This window comes from Cynocephalus volans, chromosome 2 (assembly GCF_027409185.1).
Source record: "Cynocephalus volans isolate mCynVol1 chromosome 2, mCynVol1.pri, whole genome shotgun sequence".
Taxonomy (NCBI): Eukaryota; Metazoa; Chordata; class Mammalia; order Dermoptera; family Cynocephalidae; genus Cynocephalus; species Cynocephalus volans.
In genome coordinates this window covers 69,002,998-69,027,511 of record NC_084461.1, presented here as the reverse complement: position 1 = coordinate 69,027,511, position 24,514 = coordinate 69,002,998, and the positions used below count along the sequence as shown (strand labels likewise).

The window sequence follows — 24,514 nt, the reverse complement described above, 5'->3', positions numbered from 1 at the left end:
CTGGTCAGCTTGGACTCTGCTGGGCTGCTGGATCACGGGGCAGTACCACAGGGTGTGTGGTCTCTGCTGAGCTTCCACTTCCCGTGCAGGACTTCTCCCTGTTCCGTGCACTCTGGCCCGAGCTGTTGGATGGTGCAGTGGCGACCCCACAGGGTGTGTGGTTTCTGTCGAGTCTCCGCCTCCCTAGCCGGACGTCTCCCCACTCTGTGCGCACTGGGCTGGGCTGGGACGTGTCTTCTGCAGCCCTCGTCTGTGAGCTGGGCCTTCAAGACCCTGCTCGGCACCGCCTCACCCAGGAAGTCTACCAGATTTCTGCTAGGCGCAGACGACTGGTCGCTCTGGGTGCCTTTGTAGCACTGTGTAGATCTTTCCCGGGACTTATCACCTTCCTCCTGGTATCACGGTTATTTGTGTACTTGTCTTATCTCCCATACCAGAGCGTGAGCTCCTTGGGGGAGGAGCCTGCAGCACACGGTTCACCTTTGAATCCCCCTGGCGTGGACCGAGTCCGGTGCCCGCCCGCAGTCAGCTCTCCGGCAGGTTCAAGCGAACTTGGGAACTCTCCGACCACACTATTCCTTACCAGAAATCGGTTAGGCGTTTTTCCAAACTGGTGGCCGCAGAGATGGAATCTGCCTCCCGGTAACAGGAAGGTAACCGGGGGCTGGAGCCCAGGGTGTGGTGGAGTGACAGTCAGCCCAGCTCATACTTCCTTGCCCTCCCTACGCTGGCCAGGGACGCCCCACGCCACCAGCCCCGCCAGAGAACCGTGGAGGGAGTGGGAGCGGAGGCCAGCCCGCAGGCCCTGGGAAGCCCCGCACCGGGGCAAGCAAGTGGGAAGGCTCAGTGAGGAGCCGAGCCGGGCGAGGAGGATAGGCTTAGCCGAGCCAGGCCGGAGCCGCCACCACCTGAGAAAATGGAGGCAGCCCCGGGGCCTGTGAGTGGCCCGGTGGGGCAGGCGGAAGCCGGGCGGGCTTCCGCCCCCTGAGCAGGGCCGGGCCGGGGGTCACTCACAGGGCTGTGCCGGGTCGGGTGGCTCCCTCTCTGCCTCTGCTTCGTCACTGTCCCCATTCTTGGCCAGCGCTGCCTTGGGCTGCTCATTCAGTCGTGCCACGCAGCTCGGGCGCTCCCAGGAATCTTCTTTTATGCTGGCCTGAAACCTCGAATCCTGAATAGGGCAGCTGGCCGCCTTCAGCGCAGCCCCAGCCTCCGGTATCCTGGCAGTGTCAACAGCAGCCCCGGCGCCATGTTCCCTGTTTAGAGACTCACTTTTGCAGCTAAGAAACAGTTCTTTTCCTCCTCCATACTTCAAAGCTGTTGCTTGTAAATGAGGCAACCTCTCCTGCCAAGGGCATAGTGTAGGTCAGCCCCCATGACTGGCCACCAGCAGCGGTCCTCCCTTAAGAGACGGCAAGAGGAAGGTCCACAAGTTTCCCGGCTGCCTAAGGCCCAGTGGCCACCTTTTCCACCTCAGCTACTCCGCGCCCACCGCTGCAGCCACTGCCATCATCTATTGATCTTATTTTAATTATATGTCTTGTCCCATTAACAAGTCTGAAAAGTACTTGAGTGAAAGATTTGTATGTTCATTTAGTTTTTGTCTAAGACCTAGAGCAGTAATAGAAACTTACTATAGATGGTGATTTGCATAATACATGTTTCTTTATAAATTTTCTCAGGATGTTTGAAAATAATTTTTGTTTCTAATTTTAGATGTTAGAATTATCTTTATGTCACTAAGTTGTTAAACTTTTTCTTGGGATAAAGATGCATCCCCTAGCCATATTGCCACAAATTCTGCATTAGTGAGTGGGCCCTAAATTAATGATATCTCATTGGTTCTCTGTTCTTTGCACAAAGTAGATTCTTAAGAGTTGTCTAATGAATAGACGACTAAATGGACTTAAAGAGCAAATGCTGTTGTTCATTGCAGCACTCTTTACATTAGCTAAGAGTTGGAACCAGCCCAAATGTCCATCATCAGATGAGTGGATACGGAAAATGTGGTACATCTACACAATGGAATACTACTCTGCTATAAAAAAGAATGAAATACTGCTGTTTGCAATGACATGGATGGACCTAGAGAGAATTATATTAAGTGAAACAAGTCAGGCACAGAAAGAGAAATATCACATGTTCTCACTTATCTGTGGGAGCTAAAAATAAATAAATTAATTAATGCACAAATAACTGGGGCAGGAGGGAAGGAGTCATAACAACTACAATTCCTTGAAGTTGATACCGCAAGCAAACAGAAAGGACATTGTTGGGGGGGAAGGGGGAGAGGGAGGAGGGAGGGAGGTTTCGGTAATGGGCCACAATAATCAACCACATTGTATATTGACAAAATAAAAAAAAAAACAAAAAACCCCCAAATGTTGTTGATGTCTAAATATATTGAACTAAGGCTAGGAAATGGTTTAAGCCGTGGTGGGGAAAAAACTCTGTGATTCTGATTATTTTACAGGGAGGTTTTAAAAATAGCTCCAAATGATGGTGTATTAGTCTGATTCTGTTTCTTATAAATACCTGAAACTGGGAGGTTTATAAATTTATTGCTTACAGTTTCAGAGGCTGGGAAGTCCAAATTCCTGGGAACACAGCTGTTGAAGGCCTTGGTGGTGGCAACAGTGACCCAGGGGTCTCCCATAGTAGAAAATGGTCGAGTACAGACAAGATAGTTCCTCATGCACTCTCCTTTCCTTTTAAAATCATCAGAACCACTCCCCTGACCACCATTATTAATCCATTCACTGTTGTATGGTCCTACAGTCTAATCACCTCCCTGAAGGCCCTGCCTTTCAATTGCCATAATAGGATTTCCGACGCTCCCAACAGTTACAGTGGGGATTAAGTTTGGGGGGATATTCAACCCAAGGCAGATGGTTTTTAAAAACAATTACCATACATTTATATCTTTTGAAAATCAGAGGGAAAAATTATCCAGTGTTTTTTGTGAGCTGGGGTTTTCCTTTGAAAACCTGCACATTTCCTTTTGTGGTAGTAGAATTCTGGATTCTGTATCTACAGATATATTCTTCTGAATCATTTCTTTCCTCTTCTGCCTATGCCCTAAGGAGTACAGGTCAGAGACATTGATGGAATTTGCTATAAGAAAAACTCTTCCAAAATTCCTTTACAGAAAGTGGAAAATGGATTATAAGCACTAGCCTCACTTAATGGAACATACTGATGTGGATACTTAAAATATGACAGTGATGAAGTAGATTCAACTAAAGACATCACCAAATGTATCATAGCTAGATGAGCATTGGGATTTGGCTAAGGTTAAGGAAGGAACAGGCTAAACTTTAAAAAAGAAGGCGCAAGAAGTAAGGAACATAAAGTTAGTAGGAAAGGAAAGGAGATGTAAAGCAGAGTAGATCTAAATGCCAAAATGGCATATGCAAAGATTTGAAGAGAATTAACAGGAGAAATTAAGAAAAATAAGAGTGGTAAAGCCAGGAAGAAATTCTGAGCAAGTTATTTTCAGTGCTTAGTTGCCAGAGGAAAAACATTAGAATGCTTTAAAACGTGTTCCACTCATTTTATTTTCTTGGGCTGTGTAATTTGCATTACTTAGAAGGATGTTTTCTTGGTTATAGTATTGACATAACTTATTTTTACAGTAAACTATTATTGTTCCTCTGTACTTGAGGAAAATGTAATATGTACATAGTTTACGGTAAAGTTGGAGATGGCAATATGAACTCATGACTAAGTTGTAAAATAATTTTCTTGATTATAGAAAATTTGAAAAATACAGAAAACTACAGAGAAGTAAGAAGCTCCATTACCCACTTCAGTGACTGCTTTTAAAATAGATTTTATTTTCTATCTAGGTTCATAGCAAATTGAGTGGCAGTTACAGAGATTGCCTGTATTTCCCTGCACACACACATGCATTGCCTCCCCCATTATCAACATCCCCACCAGAGTGGTGCATTTATTACAATTGATGAACCTACACTGACACATCATTATCACCCAATTTTAGTATATGTGCTGCCAAAGCGAGTACCATTATCACCTAAAGTCCACAGTTTAGGGTTCACTGTTGGTGGTATACATTTATGGGTTTGGACAAATGTGTAATGACATGTATTCACTATTGTAGTAGCATACAGAGTAGTTTCACTGCCTTAAAAATCATCTGTCCTCTATTTATCCCTCCCTCCCACCTAATTCCTGGTAATCACTTTTTACTATATCCATAGTTTTGCCTTTTCCAGAATGTCTTATAAGTTGGAATCATACAGAACGTATGCCTTTTCTAATTGGCAATTCTATCACTCAATAATATGCATTCAAGCTTCCTTCGTGTCTTTTCATGGTTTAGTAGCTCATTTCTTTTTAGTGCTGTGTAATATTCCAGTGTGGATGCACCATTGTTTATTTCTCCATTCACCTACTGAAGATCATCTTGGTGACTTCCAATTGTTGGCAGTTATGAATAAATCTGCTATAAACATCTGTGAGCAGGTTTTTGTGTGAACATAATTTTTTAATTCATTTGGGTAAATACCAAAGAGCTCAGTTCCTGGTAAGAGTATGTTTTGCTTGGTAAGAAATCACCAAACTTTCTGCCAAAGTAGTCCTACCATTTTGCATTCCCACCAGCAATGAATGAAAGTCCCTGTTGCTCCATATTCTAGCTAGCGTTTGGTGTTGTCAGTGTTCTTTGTAATTACTATGTAACATTTTATTCTGTATATTGCCACTATTGTATGCACATGTGCAAATGGTGTACCATAATTTCATGATTTCCACTGAGCCGGACATATAGGTTATGTCCGTTATATTTGCTATTAGTGAAACTGTCATGAAAATCCTTTCTATAAATCTTTTTTTCTACTTTTATCTTTAGAATAAATCCCAGAGGTAGAGGTGTATCATCAGAATGTATATCTGTATAGCTTTCAAACAAAGTTTCAAAATTTTTATTAAGGTCATTTTGACTTAGCTAGAATTATTTCTTTGGGAAATAATTTGCAAGTATCATTTCCTTTTTTGTCCTTAAATTTTCTGTACAAATGGTGAGAACCTTGAAGAAATATAATGTAAAGTTTAATAAGATCTTCATTGAAAACACTAATTTCAAATGAGTATCCCAATAATTTTCCATAAAAATATTTAATATTATTTGATTTTAGCAAACTTTTGTGCTTTATTTAACTATTTTCTGGTGGAAGTGCTGTTATACAATAAAGTTGAGGAAAAGACATTTGAGTAATAGTTGAACTGGTTAAAAATAACCAAATTTGAGTATTAAGAAATACAAGCTCAATTGTTTATGAATTAGAACATAAACGTAACATGGTTAATTTCAAAAGTAAGAATGAAACTTTACCATCACACTTAATTTCCTCCCTTTCTCTCTCCGTCTTTGCCTGTCTCTTCCTTCCTTTTTTTTTTTTAAAGGAAAATTTACTTTGGATTAAGGTAATTAGGGTGGATAAAATTTCACAGCCTTATCATTTTTAATGTACTTAAGAATATTTGGTTAGAGTCATTGTGCTTTGGCTATTCATAATTGAATGTATGAAGAAATATTAATTTTGTTGGACAATTGATACATGCAAATTTATTTGAAAAAATTTCTCTCTTTTTTTAAAAACTTCCATGTAACTTCTGTCATTATGGTCTGAGTCTATTGGATAGAGCTGAATTGATGCATTGTGTTTATTGGTTTGCATTTAGCTCCAAGGAAATTTCTATCAATAGTAATTGTATCTTAGTTAAATCTTGATACCCAGTGTGTCTTCACAGCACAAAGCAGTACTCATTTTCTTAATTTGAGAAATGTAATTCATTACCAGTTATAGTATTATTTTCTCAGGTGGAAAAAATTACGTCTGTCTTATTGGCTGTAAATATACTGTAACTACAGTGATACTTTGATAAAATAACTGTTGTAGGATATTTTGCCATCAATTGATTTATTCAAGTGAGCCCTTTCCCCTTCCATTGATCTCATTTCAAATTTAGAGTGATAACCTGCTAGAAAACTGTGAACTCTTCAGAATAACACAGAATAAAAATGCCTGATATGAAAATATTGCTACAAAATTTTTGTCATGAGAGAGAGAGAGAGAGAGAGAGAGAGAGAGAGAAAGTGCCAGGTTCTTTAAACAGTTCTCGTGGGAACTAATAGAGCGAGAACTCACTCATTAATCTCCCCCTCCCCCAGGGAGAGCATTAATCCATTCATGAGGGATCCGCCCCCATGACTCAATCAGTTTCCAACACTGCCACATTGGAGATCAGATTTCCACATGAGTTTTGGAGGGGACAACACATCCAAACTCCATCACATACTATTCATAAGTGCTAAATGGCAACAGCTAGACCATTCTTTCTAAAATACCACTCCCATACCCTCTACCATTCTTTTATTTTTTATTCCCTAACCTTGCTTTATTTCCTTTTAAAAGGAAATAAAGAGGAGAGAGGGGAGGCTAGTGCTTTTTGAGGATCTGTTTTTTAAAAATAACAGCTAAAATACCAAAAATTTATCACCCACAGTTAAATGGGTCAATTTATTTCTTTTTTAAAAAAGTACTCTTTGTATATAGGGGTTAGGAGTCAGTGTGAAGGATTTCTTTTAGAAATATCCATGTTGAACAGGATAATATTTTATTGAGAGGGTGAATATTAAGAATATTGAGGGGATGTTTTGTTAAATTAGGTATCTAAGGGAGATTTTATACTTCTCCCTTGAATGCAAGAAACCAAATAATTCTACAAGTGCCTTATGCCTGGTCTAAGAGAGTCATTCATTCATTCAAAAATGCTTATTGGCTACCTACTATTTTAGGTGCTAGAGATACAGAGATAAACAAGACAAAGCGTATTATAGTAGTTTAATTTCAAGAGAAATTAGGTACAGCCGATTTTTGAAGCAATTATTCTACCCTGTCTTTCTCTACCTTTGTACATATAGTGACTTAACCAAAATAATTTTTAAATTACAAATGGATATTCACTAATTTGCAGCCTCTATGTTTATTTTAATCTTTGTCTTTTTATTTGCTAAATGTAAGAAGATAGCAAAATGCTAACAAAATCAGTTGTCATCACTGAAGTTTTGGATGGATGGATGTTTTCCCATATTTTATGGCTACTCACTTTTGCTTTTCAGTTTCAACACTACATCTTTTTGGAATATTAAAAGGATAGCTTGCAAAAGACAGGTTCATTAATAGGTAATAGGTGGACCTAAATGAAAAGCCTATATAAAATATGGTGAGGTTGACAGACATAGCCATTTATTGGTAGTTGGACTCTTCATTGTGTAAGCACTTACATAATGATATTTATGCATAGTTCATAACTCTGTGTACATCACAGAAATATTGCAAGGCATAATTAAATGTTATCTACAAGTGTCACACGTTGTAGTACGTTTTCTAAAAGTTTTATAAATAATAAATCATATTATTAAACTAGCACATGTGGTGCAAAGGAAACTCTTGAATCTTGTTCACAAGGCTAAAAAATCCTTTCTATGATATAAAGTCATATCCACTTTAACTATTTTATAAATTCAAATTTAAAAAATTAGACCATTTTTATTAGCTGACTTTTGTGAAATAATTCGTTTTATATAACTGTATTATACACGCATACGTACTACATACATATTGGCATACATACATATGTATGCATGTAGAAAAAGAGAGAATTAGGTATTAGCTCTGAACTATAGGTAGTATTTACCTTTTATTTATGTGTGGCTTGGTAAACCTGTTTGGAGTTTAACGATACTGTCTTAGAAAATTATCTTGCCCCTAGTTCCTTATTTTCTACTACTTCCTTCAGAGGAAGAAATTTAACCTCAAATTAGATATCTAGATTATAGAAAGAATTGAGTGAAATAAGGTCTTTACTCCTTTCCCAGACTGTACATTCATTCACTTACAAGGATAGTTGAGAATTTGCTGTAATTAGATTCTTAAGTGACAGTCTCTGTTGTAGATGCCTAATTAGTTAAATAGTTAATCTATCCTAGTACTGTTAAATGATACCTATTGGCAAACATGTAATGGATTTTGTTTCTGTGAATGGTAAAAATTCAAGTTTCTATATTAGAATTTGTAATTCCTATTTTTTTATGATTAAGCATTTATTAAATTGGAATTGAAAAATAATTATTTTCATAAATTTGAAATAATTTTATTTGGTTGTATGGCAATGACATCTTCTCAGATTTTAAAGTTCATGAATTAAGTAGGGAGAGGTCTCTTAAGTGCTTATTGAATGAATATATCTAAATCCTGACTTTTTCCTAAACATGACATTAACTAATGGAAAATATTTACTATAAAACAAACTGTTTTTCTTTTCATTTATTTTTTGATTGTTCTATATATTTTTGGTTAAGAATCTTTACGCATAAAGGTTTTCTACATTTAGGATAATTTCTTTAGGCTAGATTCTGAGTAATAAAATTATTGGGTCAAATTGTGTGAACTTGTTTTTGGAAATTTCTTGATTTGCTTATTGCCAAATTCGTTTTGTAAAGAACTGTATCAGTTTATTGCCATCAGCAGTGTTTGAACATCCATTTTCTTAAATTTATGCATTTAAGTAAGAATTTAAATCACATTGTTCCTTTAGTATATATTTGATTATCAGTAATATTTAACATTTTAAAATTACTTATGATGTTTATTATTGTCTCTGTCCATTTATCTGTAAGGACTTAGCATATTTCTTTTCATGTTAGTTATTTCTACATTTAAAAATAAAAAATATCTCAATGTCCCCCCCACCCCCCCCGAAAAAGAAAGAAAAAAACACCTGACCGAAACTAAGTCAGATGACAAACTGGGAAAAATAAAATATATCAGAAGTTTAATATTTTTATGGTACCAAATACCTTGGACTTTTAACTATAAAACATTGGTAAAGAAATTGAAGAAGACATAAATAAATGGAAAGATATTCTGTGTTCATGAATTGGAAAACTAAATACTGTTAAAGTGTCCATAATACCCAAAGTGATCTACAGATTTAGCACAATTTCCATCAAAATTCCACTGACATTTTTTACAGAAATAGAAAAAAAAAAATCCTAAAGTTCATATGGAACCACAATAGACCCAGAATAGCTAAAGCAGTATTGAGAAAAAAGAAGAAAGCTGAAGACATCACACTACCTGATTTCAAAGTCTGTTACAAATCTATAGTAATCAAAACAGCATGGTATTGGCATAAAGACAAACACATAGACCAATGGAACAAAATAGTGAGCTCTGAAATAAATACACACATTTACAGTCAGTTTATTTTCAGCAATGATGCCAAGAACACACAGTGGGGATAGGACAGTCTCTTCAATACATGGTGCTGTGAAAATTAGCGTTTACCCTGTACAAAAATCAACTCAAAATACATTAAAACATAAGACCTCAAATTGTAGAACTACTAGAAGAAAACATAGGGGGAAAGATTATGATACTGGTTTTAGCAATAATTTCATGGATATGACCCCCAAAACACAGAGAAAAAAACAAAATGGGATATCTAGCTTAAAAGACAAATGGAATTATATACAACAGAAACTTCTGTACAGCAACGGAAACAACACAGTGAAGAGGCAGCCTATAGAACATGAGAAAATATTTGCAAACTGAACATCTTATCAGGGGTTAATATCCAAAATATATATGGAAATCAATTCAGTAGCAAAAAACCAAATAACCTGATTAAAATATGGGGGGCTGACCAGTTAGCTCAGTTGGTTACAGCACAGTATTATAACACCAAGGTCAAGGGTTCAGATCCCTGCCAGCCACCAACAAAAAAAAAGGCACGGGGGTGGGGGGGAAATGTCCTGAGTAGGCATTTATCGAAAGAAGATGTACAAATGGCCAGTAGGTGTATGAAAAATTGTTCAACATCACTAATCCGGAAAATGCCAATTAAAACTACATGATGTATCACCCCACATCTGTTAGAATGGCTATTGCCAAAAAGACAAGAAATAAGTGTAGATAAGGTTGTAGAGAAAAAGGAACCCATGTACTCTGTCGGTGGGAATATAAATTAGTACAGCCATTATGGAACATAATATGGGAGTTGCTCAAAAGATTGAAAATAGGACTACCATATGATCCAGCAGTTCTTCTACTGGGTATATATCCAAAGGAAATTAAATCAGTATGTCAAAGAGACACCTGTATTCCCATGTTCGTTGCAGCATTATTCACAATAGTCAAGATATGGAATCAACCTAAGTGTCCATCAGGAGATGAATAAAGGAAATGTGGTATATGTACAACGGACTACTATTTAGTCTTTAAAAAGAAGGAAATCCTGTCATTTGTGACAACATGGATGTTACATTTTAAGTGAAATAAGCCAGGCACAAAAACCCACATGATCTTACTCATGCATGGAATCTAAAAAAGTCAAACTCATGGACATAGAGAATAGAATGGTGATCACTAGAGGCTGGGGATGGGGACATTGGGAGGATGTTGATCAAAGGATTCAAAAGTTCAGTTAGATAGGAGGAATAAGTTCAAGAGATCTGTTGTACAATATGGTGACTATAGTTAATAACAATGTATTGTATAGTTGAAAATTGCCGAGAGTAGATTTTAAGTGTTCTTACCACACACACACACACACACACACACACAAATGTGAGGTAATAGATATATTAATAAGCTTCATTTAGTCATTTTGCAGTGTATGCATATGTCAGAACATCATGTTGTGGACTTAAGTTTATATACATTTTGTTAATTAAAAAATGTAAAGTTGCCATTTTATTGTAGAAAAAATATCTAAATCCACCCCACCGCCCACTCCCCAAACTTGACCAAAATTAAGTCAGACAACAAACTAGGAAAATATATTTGAAGAAAATATATCAGAGCTTTAATATTTTTATATAGCTAAATACATTATATTTTTGTTTAGTATAAATGGCATGAAGTTCAATTTTTTTACTGAAGACACAAAGCTACCATTATGATTATAAATTAGAGGACAGTACTAGAATAAGAGTTGCCCTCAGGTCTTCTGAGGGAGGCAGGGGGATGTTTGCCCCTGTTTTAAGTAAGCCATACTGGTTTTACTGCTGTACTTAGTTTTTCTACCCTGTCCATACTTGTTGGTCTTCATCTGTCACTGCTCATTTTTGTTAACGTTTCTACAAGTAGCAGTAACTTATATTTCCTTCTATTTTTTTTGTACCATGCACATTGTATGTATTTTGGGACTTTTAAATTTTAACATTGAATTATGAGCAATTTCTTCATTAAACATTTTTCAAAAACATATTTTCCTGTTACATCTATATATCACAATTTCATTATTCCTCTTTTATCAGATATTTAGGCTGCCAGTTTTTCACTGCTGAAAATTTTGCCACAAGCCTCATTATAAATTTTTTGGATTTCTGATTAATTCTTTAGAATAGTATTTTAGAATAAAAGTTATTGGGTCAAAAGATATAAAAATTTATTATTTAATTTTTAAAATCTTGTTGTTTATTTCTTTTTAAATAAATAATGTAAGCCCAGGGGAAATAATCAAACAGAAGAAAAGCTGTGCAGTAAAAAAGTTTCCCTCTTGTCCCAGGCCTCAGTCCCTACTAATAAGCCCTGCAGTAAAAGAATGTCTGCACTCAAATGATTCTATGGGAATGGGAAGTGTGGGAATGGCACTTGTGCTCTAGTGCTTGTATGTGCATAAAGTGTCTCAGGAAGAAAATACATGTAGTACAGATGGGAGCATACAGTGCAAGCTGTTTTCCACTTTTTCTTTTACACTTACTCACTTACCCTTCACCTTGCCACACTATTTTCCTGAAAAGCTATCCATTTACACTTCCGTATTATACTTTTATAGGCATTGAATGCTTTAATGTTTTTAACATCTTTGTTACATTCATTACTGAAATTTTAAAATATCTTTTATGACTAGGAGGTTGAACATTTTTCCTTACAGTTTTTTTCTGGCTATATGTAATGATCCTTCTTATTTGACTTTTCATTTTCATACGTTGCTCGTTATTTAAAAATTAAGGCCTGGGGTTTTTTCAAGATGGCGGCGGCTGTGGCGGTGGGCGCGGAGTAGCTGAGGTGGAAAAGGCGGCCACTGGGCCTCAGGCAGCCGGGAAACTTGTGGACCTTCCTCTTGCCATCTCTTAAGGGAGGACCGCTGCTGCTGGCCGGTCGTGAGGGGTGACCGCCACTTTGCCGCGGCAGGAGAGGCTGCCTCATTTACAGGCAACAGCGTTGAAGTGTGGAGCAGGAAAAGAACTGTTTCTTAGCTGCAAAAGCGAGTCTTGAAACAGGGAACGCGGCGCCAGGGCTGCTGTGGATGCAGACAGGATCCCGGAGGCTGGGGCCGCACTGAAGGCGGCCAGCTGCCCTATTCAGGATTCGAGGTTTCAGGCCGGCATTAAAGAAGATTCCTGGGAGCGCCCGAGCCGCGCCGCGACTGAACAGCCCGAGGCGGCAGCGCCGAGAACACGGAAGGCGACAAACCAGAGACACAGCGAGCGCCCGACCTGGCACAGCACTGTGAGTGATCCCTGGCACAGCTCTGTTCGGGGGGTGGATGCCCACGCAGCTCCTGCCTGCACCACCAGGCCACTCACCGCCCGGTGCTGCCTCCATTTTCCCAGGTGCGGGCAGCTCCGCCCTGCTCGGCCATCACTGAGCCCATTTGCTTGGCCTGGCGTGGGGCTTTCCGGAGCCTGCGGACCGGCCTCCTCTCCCACTCCCTCCACGGTTCTCTGGCGGGGCTGGGGGTGTGGGGCATCCCGACCAGTGTTGGGAGGGCAAGGAAGTAGGGGCGGGCCGACTGTCACTCCACCACACCCTGGACTCCGGCCCCGGTAAACTTCCTGTTACTGGGAGGCAGATACCATCTCTGCGACCACCAGTTTGGAAAAAAGCCTAACGAATTTCTGGTTGGGAATAGTGCGGTAGGAGAGTTCCCAGGTCCGCTTGAACCTGCCGGAGAGCAGGCTGCAGGCGGGCACTAGACTCGGTTTATACTGGGGGGATACAAAGGTGAACAAGACCCGAGAAAGATCTACACAGTGCTACAAAGGCACCCAGAGAGACCGGTCGTCTGTGCCTAGCAGAAACCTGGTAGACTTCCTGGGTGAGGCGGTGCTGAGCAGGGTCTTGAAGGCCCAGCTGATAGACGAGGGGTGCAGAAGACACACCCCAGCCCAGCACAGTGTGCACAGAGGGGGGAGACGTGCGGCCAGGGAGGCGGAGACTCGACAGAAACCACACACCCGGTGGGGTCGCCACTGCACGATCTAACAACCTGGGCCAGAGCACACGGAACGGGGAGAAGTCCTGTACAGGAAGTGAAAGCTCAACAGAGATCACACACCCTGTGGTATGTGATCCACCACCCCAGCAGAGTCCAAGCTGACCAGAAAGGTGGATCCCCGGAGAAGCCCAAGACCCGAGGCAACCACACACACAAGGCACTAGAGGCCAACTGAGCAGTCACGGAGGGAGCCATACCAAATTGGCAACCACAGCAACATCCTAGTTAGTCATTAGTCTCAAACCGGTGGACTGTGAAACCCCCTGCCAAAATGAATAAACACCAAAAAAAAAAAATACCAGAAATACAAAAAAATCAAGAAAGTACACCACCAAAAGTTAATAAATCTCAAACTCTAGATCCTATAGAACAAGAAGCCCTTGAAATAACTGATAAGGAATTTCGAGTGATAATTCTAAGGAAACTGAATGAGATACAAGAAAACTCAGCAAGACATCATGATGAAATGAGGAAAACTATACAGGATCTGAAAGAGGAAATGTACAAGGAAATCAATGTCCTGAAAAAAGATGTAGCAGAACTTGCTGAACTGAAGAAGTTATTCAGCGAAATAAAAAACACAACGGAGAGTTTAACCAGCAGTCTTGTCGAAGTTGAAGAGAGAACCTCTGAACTTGAAGATGGGCTGTTTGAAATAACACAAGCAGACAAAAAGAAAGAAAAAAGAATCAAGGACATGGAAGAAAATCTGAGAGAGATATCAGACAACCTTAAGCGCTCAAATATCCGAGTCATGGGTATTCCAGAAGGGGAGGAAAATGGAGATTCCATTGAAAACATATTCAACAAAATAGTGGCAGAAAACTTCCCAGGTATAGGAAAAATCACAGATCTTCAGATCCAGGAAGCTCAACGATCTCCAAATGTATTCAACCCAAAAAGACCTTCTCCAAGACATGTCATAGTCAAATTGGCAAAACTCAGAGACAAAGAGAGAATCTTAAAAGCTGCAAGAGAGAAGCATCAAATCACCTATAAGGGAGCCCCAATCAGGTTAACATCAGACTTTTCATCACAAACCTTAAAAGCTAGAAAAAAATGGGATGATATTTTCAAAATACTTAAAGACAAAGATTGCCAGCCAAGAATACTCTACCCTGCAAGGCTATCCTTCCGAAATGAGGGGCAAATAGTATATTTCTCAGACAAACAAAAACTGCGGGAGTTCCCTACCACACGACCACCCTTACAAGAAATCCTCAAGGGAGTAATGCGTTTGGTTCCTGAAAAATAACTACCACTGCCATAAAAACCCAAGAAAAATCTAAACCAGCTAGTATAATAAAAATGGCATTCATGAAGAGAAAACAAGCTAACAAAAACACTATCTACAACCTAAGGAACCAACAAACACAGAAAACAAACAGTAAATCAGAAAGCAAGGAACAAAAGACACCTAAGACAACCAAACAACCAATAAAATGCTAGGAATAAATCAACACCTTTCAATAACAACTCTTAATGTAAAAGGCTTAAATTCCCCAATCAAAAGACACAGACTGGCTGACTGGATCAAAAAGCAGGACCCAACTATTTGCTGCCTACAAGAGACCCACCTCACCCATAAAGATTCACCCAGACTAAGAGTTAAAGGATGGAAAAAGATTTACCATGCAAACAGAAAAGAAAAACGAGCTGGAGTAGCTATTCTTATATCTGACAAAATAGACTTTAAACTAAAAACCATAAAAAGAGACAATGAGGGACACTACTTAATGATAAAAGGTCTGATCCATCAAGAAGACATAACAATCATAAATATGTATGCACCCAATGTTGGAGCAGCCAGAATTATAAAACAAACTCTATTAGACCTAAAGAAGGAAATAGACACTAATACCATAATAGCAGGGGACCTGAACACCCCACTGTCAATATTAGACAGATCATCTAGGCAAAGAATCAGTAGAGAAACACAAGATCTAAACAAGACTCTAGACCAATTGGAATTGGCAGATATCTACAGAACATTCCACCCAATAACCTCAGAATATTCATTTTTCTCATCAGCACATGGAACATTCTCCAGGATAGATCACATATTAGGTCACAAATCAAGTCTCAATAAATTCAAAAAAATTGGAATTGTCCCATGTGTCTTCTCAGACCACAATGGATTAAAACTAGAAATTAATAACAAACGAAACTCTGGAAACTATACAAACACATGGAAATTAAACAGCATTCTACTTAATGACATATGGGTCCAAGAAGAAATCAAGCAGGAAATCAAAAAATTTATTGAAACTAATGAAAACAATGATACATCATACCAATACCTGTGGGATACTGCAAAAGCAGTATTGAGGGGAAAATTTATTGCATTAAACGCTCACTTCAGAAGAATAGAAAGATGGCAAGTGAACAACCTAACACTTCACCTTAAAGAACTAGAAAAACAAGAATAATCCAAACCTAAAGTTAGCAGACAGAAAGAAATCGTTAAGATCAGAGCAGAACTGAATGAAATTGAAAACCAAAAAACAATTCAAAAGATCAACGAATCAAAAAGTTGGTTTTTTGAAAAGATAAATAAAATTGACAAAACATTAGCATGGCTAACAAAAAAAAGAAGAGAGAAGACTCAAATAACAAAAATTAGAAATGAAAAAGGCGATATTACAACTGATTCATCTGAAATACAAGGAATCATTTGAGACTACTATAAACAACTATACGCCAACAAATTTGAGAATCTGGAGGAAATGGATAAATTTCTGGACACACACAAGTTCCCAAAACTGAACCGTGAAGACGTAGAAAGTTTGAACAGAACAGTAACAATAAAGGAGATTGAAGCTGTTATCAGAAGGCTCCCAACAAAGAAAAGCCCAGGACCAGATGGATTCACAGCAGAATTTTACCAAACATTCAAAGAGGAATTGACACCGATTCTTTACAAACTATTCCAAAAGATTGAAACGGACGCAAATCTCCCAAACTCATTCTATGAAGCAAACATCATCCTGATACCAAAACCAGGTAAAGATATAACCAAAAAAGAAAACTACAGGCCGATATCCTTGATGAATATAGATGCAAAAATCCTCACTAAAATACTAGCAAACAGAATACAGCAACACATACGTAAAATTATTCATCACGATGAAGTGGGATTCATCCCAGGGATGCAAGGTTGGTTCAACATACGCAAATCAATAAATGTGATACACCATATTAATAAAGTCAAACACAAGGACCATATGATCATCTCTATAGATGCTGAAAAAGCATTTGATAAAGTTCAGCACTCATTCATGACAAAGACCCTCTATAAGTTAGGTATAGAGGGAAAGTATCTCAACATAATTAAAGCCATATATGCCAAACCTACAGCCAATATCATCCTGAATGGGGAAAAGCTGAAAGCTTTTCCTTTAAGAACAGGAACTAGACAAGGATGCCCACTCTCACCACTCCTATTCAACAAAGTGTTGGAAGTACTAGCCAGAGCAATCAGAGAAGAGAAGGAAATAAAGGGCATCCAGATTGGAAAAGATGAAGTCAAACTGTCCCTGTTTGCAGATGACATGATCCTATATATCGAACAGCCTAAAACCTCTACAAAAAAAACTGTTGGAATTGATCAATGATTTCAGCACAGTAGCAGGATACAAAATCAACACACAAAAATCAGTAGCATTTCTTTTCTCCAATAGTGAACATGCAGAAAGAGAAATCAGGAAAGCCTGCCCATTTACAATAGCCACCAAAGAAATAAAATACTTAGGAATTGAGTTAACCAAGTACGTGAAAAATCTCTATAATGAGAACTATACAAACCACTGCTGAGAGAAATTAGAGAGGATACAAGAGGATGGAAAGATATCCCATGCTCTTGGATTGGAAGAATCAACATAGTGAAAATGTCCATACTACCCAAAGTGATATACAAATTCAATGCAATCCCCATCAAAATTCCAAAGACATTTTTCTCAGAAATGGAAAAAACTATCCAGTCATTTATATGGAACAATAAAAGACCACGCATAGCCAAAGCAATGCTCAGCAAAAAAAATAAAGCTGGAGGCATAACACTACCTGACTTTAAGCTATACTACAAAGCTATAATAACCAAAACACTATGGTACTGGGATAAAAACAGACACACTGACCAATGGAATAGAATAGAGAATCCAGAAATCAACCCACACACTTACTGCCATCTGATCTTTGACAAAGGCACCAAGCCTATTCACTGGGGAAGGGACTGCCTCTTCAGCAAATGGTGCTGGGATAACTGGATATCCATATGCAGGAGAATGAAACTAGATCCATACCTCTCACCGTATACTAAAATCAACTCAAAATGGATTAAGGATTTAAATATACACCCTGAAACAATAAAACTTCTTAAAGAAAACATAGGAGAAACACTCCAAGAAATAGGACTGGGCACAGACTTCATGAATACGACCCCAAAAGCACGGGCAACCAAAGGAAAAATAAACAAATGGGATTATATCAAACTAAAAAGCTTCTGCACAGCAAAAGAAACAATTAACAGAGTTAAAAGACAACCAACAGAGTGGGAGAAAATATTTGCAAAATATACATCTGACAAAGGATTAATATCCAGAATATATAAGGAACTCAAACAACTTTACAAGAAGAAAACAAGCAACCCAATTAAAAAATGGGCAAAAGAGCTAAGTAGGCATTTCTCTAAGAAAGATATCCAAATGGCCAACAGACATATGAAAAAATGCTCAACATCACTCAGCATCCGTGAAGTGCAAATCAAAACCACATTGAAATACCATCTAACCCCAGTTAGGATGGCTAAAATCCAAAAGACTCTGAACAATAAATGCTGGCGAGGTTGCGGAGAAAAAGGAACTCTCATACATTGTTGGTGGGACTGCAAAATGGTGCAGCCTCTATGGAAAATGGTATGGAGGTTCCTCAAACAATTGCAGATAGATCTACCATACGACCCAGCTATCCCACTGTTGGGAATATACCCAGAGGAATGGAAATCATCAAGTCGAAGGTATACCTGTTTCCCAATGTTTATCGCAGCACTCTTTACAATAGCCAAGAGTTGGAACCAGCCCAAATGTCCATCATCGGATGAGTGGATACGGAAAATGTGGTACATCTACACAATGGAATACTACTCAGCTATAAAAACGAATGAAATACTGCCATTTGCAACAACATGGATGGACCTTGAGAGAATTATATTAAGTGAAACAAGTCAGGCACAGAAAGAGAAATACCACATGTTCTCACTTATTGGTGGGAGCTAAAAATTAATATATAAATTCACACACACACACACACACACACACACACAGAAACCGGGGGGTGGGGGAGAAGATATAACAACCACAATTATTTGAAGTTGCTACGACAAGCAAACAGAAAGGACATTGATGGGGGGGAGGGGGGGAGGGAGAAGGGAGGGAGGTTTTGGTGATGGTGAGCAATAATCAGCCACAATGTATATCGACAAAATAAAATTTAAAAAAAAAAAAAAAGAAAAAAAAGAAAAAATATAAATATAAATTAAGGCCTTCATATTCTGGCAGGTCATTTTATTCATGCTGTTTATTTATTAATCATATTAGCCTTTTGTCACTCTGTTGAGTATGTATCATATATTCTCAGTCCTGTATTGCTTTTTAATTTTATATGATTTTTGGAGGGGAAGGCAGCAGTTTAACATTTTTATGTATTTTCATTTATATGTATTGTTCAAATCTTTAATTCACTTCTAATTGTATTTTTTTGAAACTAAAAACCACTTTTGTTAGAATCGTGTGCAAAGCAAAAAGTGGGATCTCCCCCAATTTCTTCCTTTTTTTAAACAAGTTGCAAGATTAAACTGCAGACCTGTTCACATCCAAATTGTTATAAATTTTGAATTCATGAAGCCTGGTTGCAGGAGACTTGACTCTGTCAGAACTGGAGATTGACAGTTTTTCAGTTGTGGAATTTTATCATCATTGGTTGATTTTTCCATTCTGTTTCCTCTGGAAGTTGGTACATGCATGTGTAATTGAGAGACAATGAGTTTAGTGTGCATTGCATGTGTAGGTGATATATAATTACTGTTTTCAGGGCAGCCCCAAATGGGGTCAGGCTTTCGCTCTTCTCTGTGTTCTTCCCATTTAAACCTCTACCTTTGCTCTTTCTTTTAAAGCTTAGACTCCCCTTGTAACTAGGGAGTGAAGAAGGTATTGATCTGTACAGACATATCTTGCATTTATGGCTTTGTCTCACTCTCTAGAATTGTTGGTCATCATTTTAATAACTTAGCCTTTGATATCCAGTTAGAATGAAATGAAGATAATTTGAAGATATATGATCCATGAATCATTGATACGCTTTTTTATTAATGTTAAAAAAAAGACGGGTTACTTTTTGCAACTGACTCTTACTGCATGATTGTTCATTTTTTTCTATGTATCTAGATCATAATTATAAGCTATTAGCCATTCTGTACTTTATCAAAAGTACTCAAATTTCTTAAAAATTGTAAAAAGCATAAAGAAAATGTTAATTCAAAAGTATGCACTATTTAAATATTAATATATTCAATATTTATCTTTAAATTTTCACTGTTCATTAGAAATTGAATCCAAATAAAATGTTTCTTTCTTGTATTTGGCGATCTCATGTCACTGGGGAAGGGACCATGCTGTGATTTATCTATAAGGATGGACAACACTCCCCTGGAATCATTTGTGTTCAAACTATCTTTTATTGCAGGACTTTTCCCCTAGAACTTTCTGGACATTCTTATTTCTGGTGGCCCCAATGCTTTTATTGTGGGGAGCTAATGGGAAATACAGAGTATCTGTATCCGAAGCTAGAGCAGATAGCTCCTGCTATTGCTGTGGCTCCTAGGGGTTCCTCAGGAGCAGGAAGGCGGATAGAAAAGGAATGGCGAATGTGGGAGAGATTGTGGCATTAGAATCCAGTATGTAACCTGGTAATATATTGCTGGATATGATAGAATTAGCTGAAATTATAACAATAATTATTATTTACTATGTTGTTACTACTGTTACTATTTACTTTCTGATTCTTTCAACAATACAAGGAAAGTATTATTTTTTCCATTTGACTAATGAGGAAACAGATTCAGAGAAATTGCGTTTCATTCAAGGTAAGCACAGATATTATAAAAACAGATTGAGGTGAATTTAACTTTAGACATGGTCAATTCAAGAAAGCAATCTGTTGTTAGAAACTTAAAACAGTAATTTAGAGTCAAGTTTGGAGCTTGAGACAGAGGATAGGGCTAAAGGGATAGGTTTGGAAAATCCTACACACAGAGGTGATAATTAAAATATTGGAGATTTGAAAAAAAAATTTTTTTTAAGTAAAAATAAATAAAATATTAGAGATTTGCTGATCATGTATTATGGAGTCATCATGGCAGTAGAGTTAATTAGTTCTTCGCCCATGTGAATTTGCTCCCTGCCACTCTTTTTGGAAGATAAGTCCTGACTCCCCAGAAAGCAAGCATTGATTTTGTTCAAATGAGGTTGCAGAACCTGGATATACGAGGTAATGTTATAGACGGGTTTTCTCAGCCTCATCTCATTTCGTCACCCTATTTGTAATGATGAGCTGCTACAGCCCAGGTTCTAAGGGTAGGAGGATGAGCACACACCCTTGAAAGATGCTTCACCCTCTCCCGTTATGTAGTTTGAAACTCCTTTCCGCATTGATTCTGAGCGCCTTCCAATATATTTTTTAGAATCACTGTCCTGGACCTATAGAGAGAGAAAGTGAAAATTATTGCTTTTAATTCTATTTGTAAAGAGGTATCTTTTTTGTTATTTAATTAGTTAGGAAAACAGAAAAATATATTAGCCCCTTTAACATTACAAAGAAGAGATTACAAGATTACAGGGAGGTAACTCACTTAACTTTAAGGAATGGGGTTTATTGAAAGGACACAGCAACAGTTGTGCTCTGCCTTGACTGTTTTGAGGGCTGTTCTCTTCCTCCCAGGGCCATTATAGTGCTTCTGCTTCACTTTGTACCTCTCACTTCCAAATTCCCCAAGCTTGGTGGAACATCCTTATTGTTCATCCTTTGACGTAGGCCTGGATTTCTTGCCTATCCTACACCACTGGTTTGGCCCTAGGCCCAAGGTTTTACAAGCCTGAGGCTGTGTTTCTTGTCAGTTAGGCAGTAGGGTGGCCCTGCCACTGGAAGGCAATTTTGAAGCTTCACAGTCAATCCAGGAATATTTCACAAATATTCTTCTTTTTCAAGGTAAAATTTGCCGTCATGATCAATAAGTCATGTGAGAGGGTTGGGAGTGGTTAGTAGAGGGACAAGATGAGTGGGATATGTGTGTTTGAAGAATGTGTGCTAAGAATCACCAGCAGGATTGTTTGTTTGAAACTACAGGCATATTCCAATCCTCTATCCCTTATGATATACTTTGGGGATGAGCTATACTTCCACAGGGAGATGCTGCTCCTGAAAGGAGCGTGCCATATCCCTCACATTTGTTAGGGTAGAAAAAAGAGTTGAGAAGCACTGATGTAGGGAATGTCATTCAATTTGAAGAGGTTAGGGCATGTTTCTAAATTATATTCATATACTCACTGTCAATAACATACTTTTTAATCTGTGAGTAACATTAACAGATGTCCACTCTCACTCTCTGAAGGTGCTTAGTAATTACAGAATAATTCTTATTTTAAGTATTTGGCAATTTTGGAATAGGGAAGAATTAAATGGACAGAACAACTGAATTTGTACAGATTTTCTCTTTTCATGACAGATGCATGAAATGTTTTCATGAAAATGAAGAAAATACTCATTTTTGCAAATGCTGTCTATCGCTAACAATCAAAATTTGCTTGGCAATAGAACAGTGCAGCTATACAGAATTGTGGTTATTGTTACATGTATTATTTACTGTAAACCTCATTCAATATTGGTAAATACAGTGTAGCAGGAACTGAACTGTTGTGAGCTATCTGGGCATTGGTCCAAGATATCATTAAAAATACTGCCTCAGACTAATTTGCGTTTATGAATAATATTTTGTTAACAGCTCAACTGAAATTGAGCCACATGGTGTAGCTTAAAAATTCTGAATCAACAAGATAATGAGAGTAGTATAAATGTATACTGTACACTCAATATTGTATATTTGAGTGACAAATTTATTCGTGTGATCTACCATCTTTAAAGTTTACATAATGCTGTGCTTTGCTGTGAATCTGAATGTCTTATAAACTAAAATATTAGTTGGATTAATAAACCTAAAGAATAAGGAGAGGTTTCTAAACAAATATTAAAATCGATCTTCAATACAAGTTTTGACATATGGTTCTGCAAACAACTAGAGTTTACATTAACATTCACCAGAAAGATTAAAGGACATAAAGTTGTTGGAATAGTTCAATAACTTAATCCAATTATTTTACTAATAAAAGATAATTATTAATGTTTGGTTATAAATTATTATATTAGATATCACAAAGGAAATGAGATTATGACAAGTGCAATGATTCAAGAAAAAAAATCCATATTTAGATATTTTTTGCCAAGAAAAGATTTATCTTTCTCTTTGTGTGATATTTTAATTAGTTTAAGTTCTTTCCAAACATACATGTATAAATTTCCATTGAAAAGGTATGGGAAAGGCTTATTTTCTGTCACTGTTAGTGTTTAAAATATTTTTGCAGTGGAAAGATATGTGCATTATTGAAAGAATGAATTTTAAATATTCTTCTCAATAAATGTTTTCTTCATTTTCCAGGTTAGCACTCTACGTATATGAATATCTGCTTCATGTAGGAGCTCAGAAATCAGCTCAAACATTTTTATCAGAGGTATGTTTTATATATTTTCTGCATTGCATTTTGATATCTTATATAAATAAGTGAAAAATACTATAACAGTTATTTGGAAAAATCGATTGTTATATAGTGAATGCTCAGTTATCAGTATGCATAATATAGTCTTTGTAGATTATGTATAAGCATTTTTTGTATCCCAAAATGCCATTTCTGTGACATTCCATAACCTTCTAGTCAACTTTCCAGCCATTTCCCCCCTCTTAGAAATGGAAAGTAATACTAGTATGGCAACAGTAGTCAAGAAAACAAATTTGCTCTATCTCTAGTTCTAATCTTATTTTGGCATTATTCACAATTCTGGAAAGTGTGGGTTTTGTTTGTTTTTATTTTGTATGGATAATGGTTGCTTTCAGTTAGAAAACATTCTGATAATCTTATTTCAAGTTCTTGTTTCTTTCTATTCTCCTCCTTCACTTTTTAAAACTTTGAGTTTGAGCTTTCTTACAATGGTAGTTTTTCTTCTCCAATCTAAATAATGATTAGGAGGATAATGAAGATTTTATTTAGTTCTACTATGTGCTAGGCACATAATGTGCCAAGGTACTTTCCATATATTATTTCTAATTCTTGCAAAAAATTTGCAAGGCAGGTCATATTATTCCTGTTTTACTGATGAAAATAACAGGGTTCAGAGAGTTTACTCTCTTACTTATGGTTACACAGCTTAGTGAGTTATGGAACTAGAAGTCAGACCTAGGCTCATGTTAATGCTAAAGCTCCTGCTTTTTCCTCTACATCTGCGTTATCCAGTGTGGTAGCCACTAGCCATATGCAGACTTTTAAGCACTCACTATATGACTAATCCAATTGAGAAGTGCTGTATGTGTGACATACAAACTGGATTTTGAAGACTTAGTGTGAACAAGTGTGATATTTTATATTATCAATAATTTTTAAATTTTGATCACTCTGAAATTATATATTTGGTAAAATAAAAAGTATTACTAAAAATAATTTTACTTTTTCTTATTTAACGTGGCTGTTAGAAAATGTGAAGTTATTTATGTGGCTCTTGTTAGTGGCCCATGTTTATATTTCTGTTGGACAATGGTGCTCAAAATCATGCTGTCTCTTTAGTGATCTCACAAGTTTGGCCCCCATCAGATCAGGGACACAACAGGCAACCCATTGTGCATAGTGCCCTGCCTGAGATATAGCCTTCTTGAGATTCATCTGCTCCCCAAACAAACACATAAGTAAACAAACACACACAGCTCCCCACTCATATTTCTAATTAATTAGTGTATGTGAACTAGTAGGACCTGTTTGCAAATAAGGAATTTTAAAGGTTTGATCAGAACGTGTCAAAGCTCAATTGTTTTACCATAGAAAGAATA

The 24,514-nt window shown here is 37.5% G+C and overlaps 1 protein-coding gene across 3 annotated transcripts in view; it reads left to right on the top strand.

The window, feature by feature from the left end:
- Positions 1 to 24,514, top strand: part of SSBP2 (single stranded DNA binding protein 2) — a 317,496-nt gene that overhangs the window by 78,999 nt on the left and 213,983 nt on the right. For all 3 annotated transcript variants that reach the window (XM_063084982.1, XM_063084986.1, XM_063084993.1), the window contains exon 2: positions 23,078 to 23,150. In XM_063084982.1, the coding sequence (XP_062941052.1) occupies positions 23,078 to 23,150 (73 nt within the window). The remainder of the gene's footprint in view (positions 1 to 23,077; positions 23,151 to 24,514) is intronic.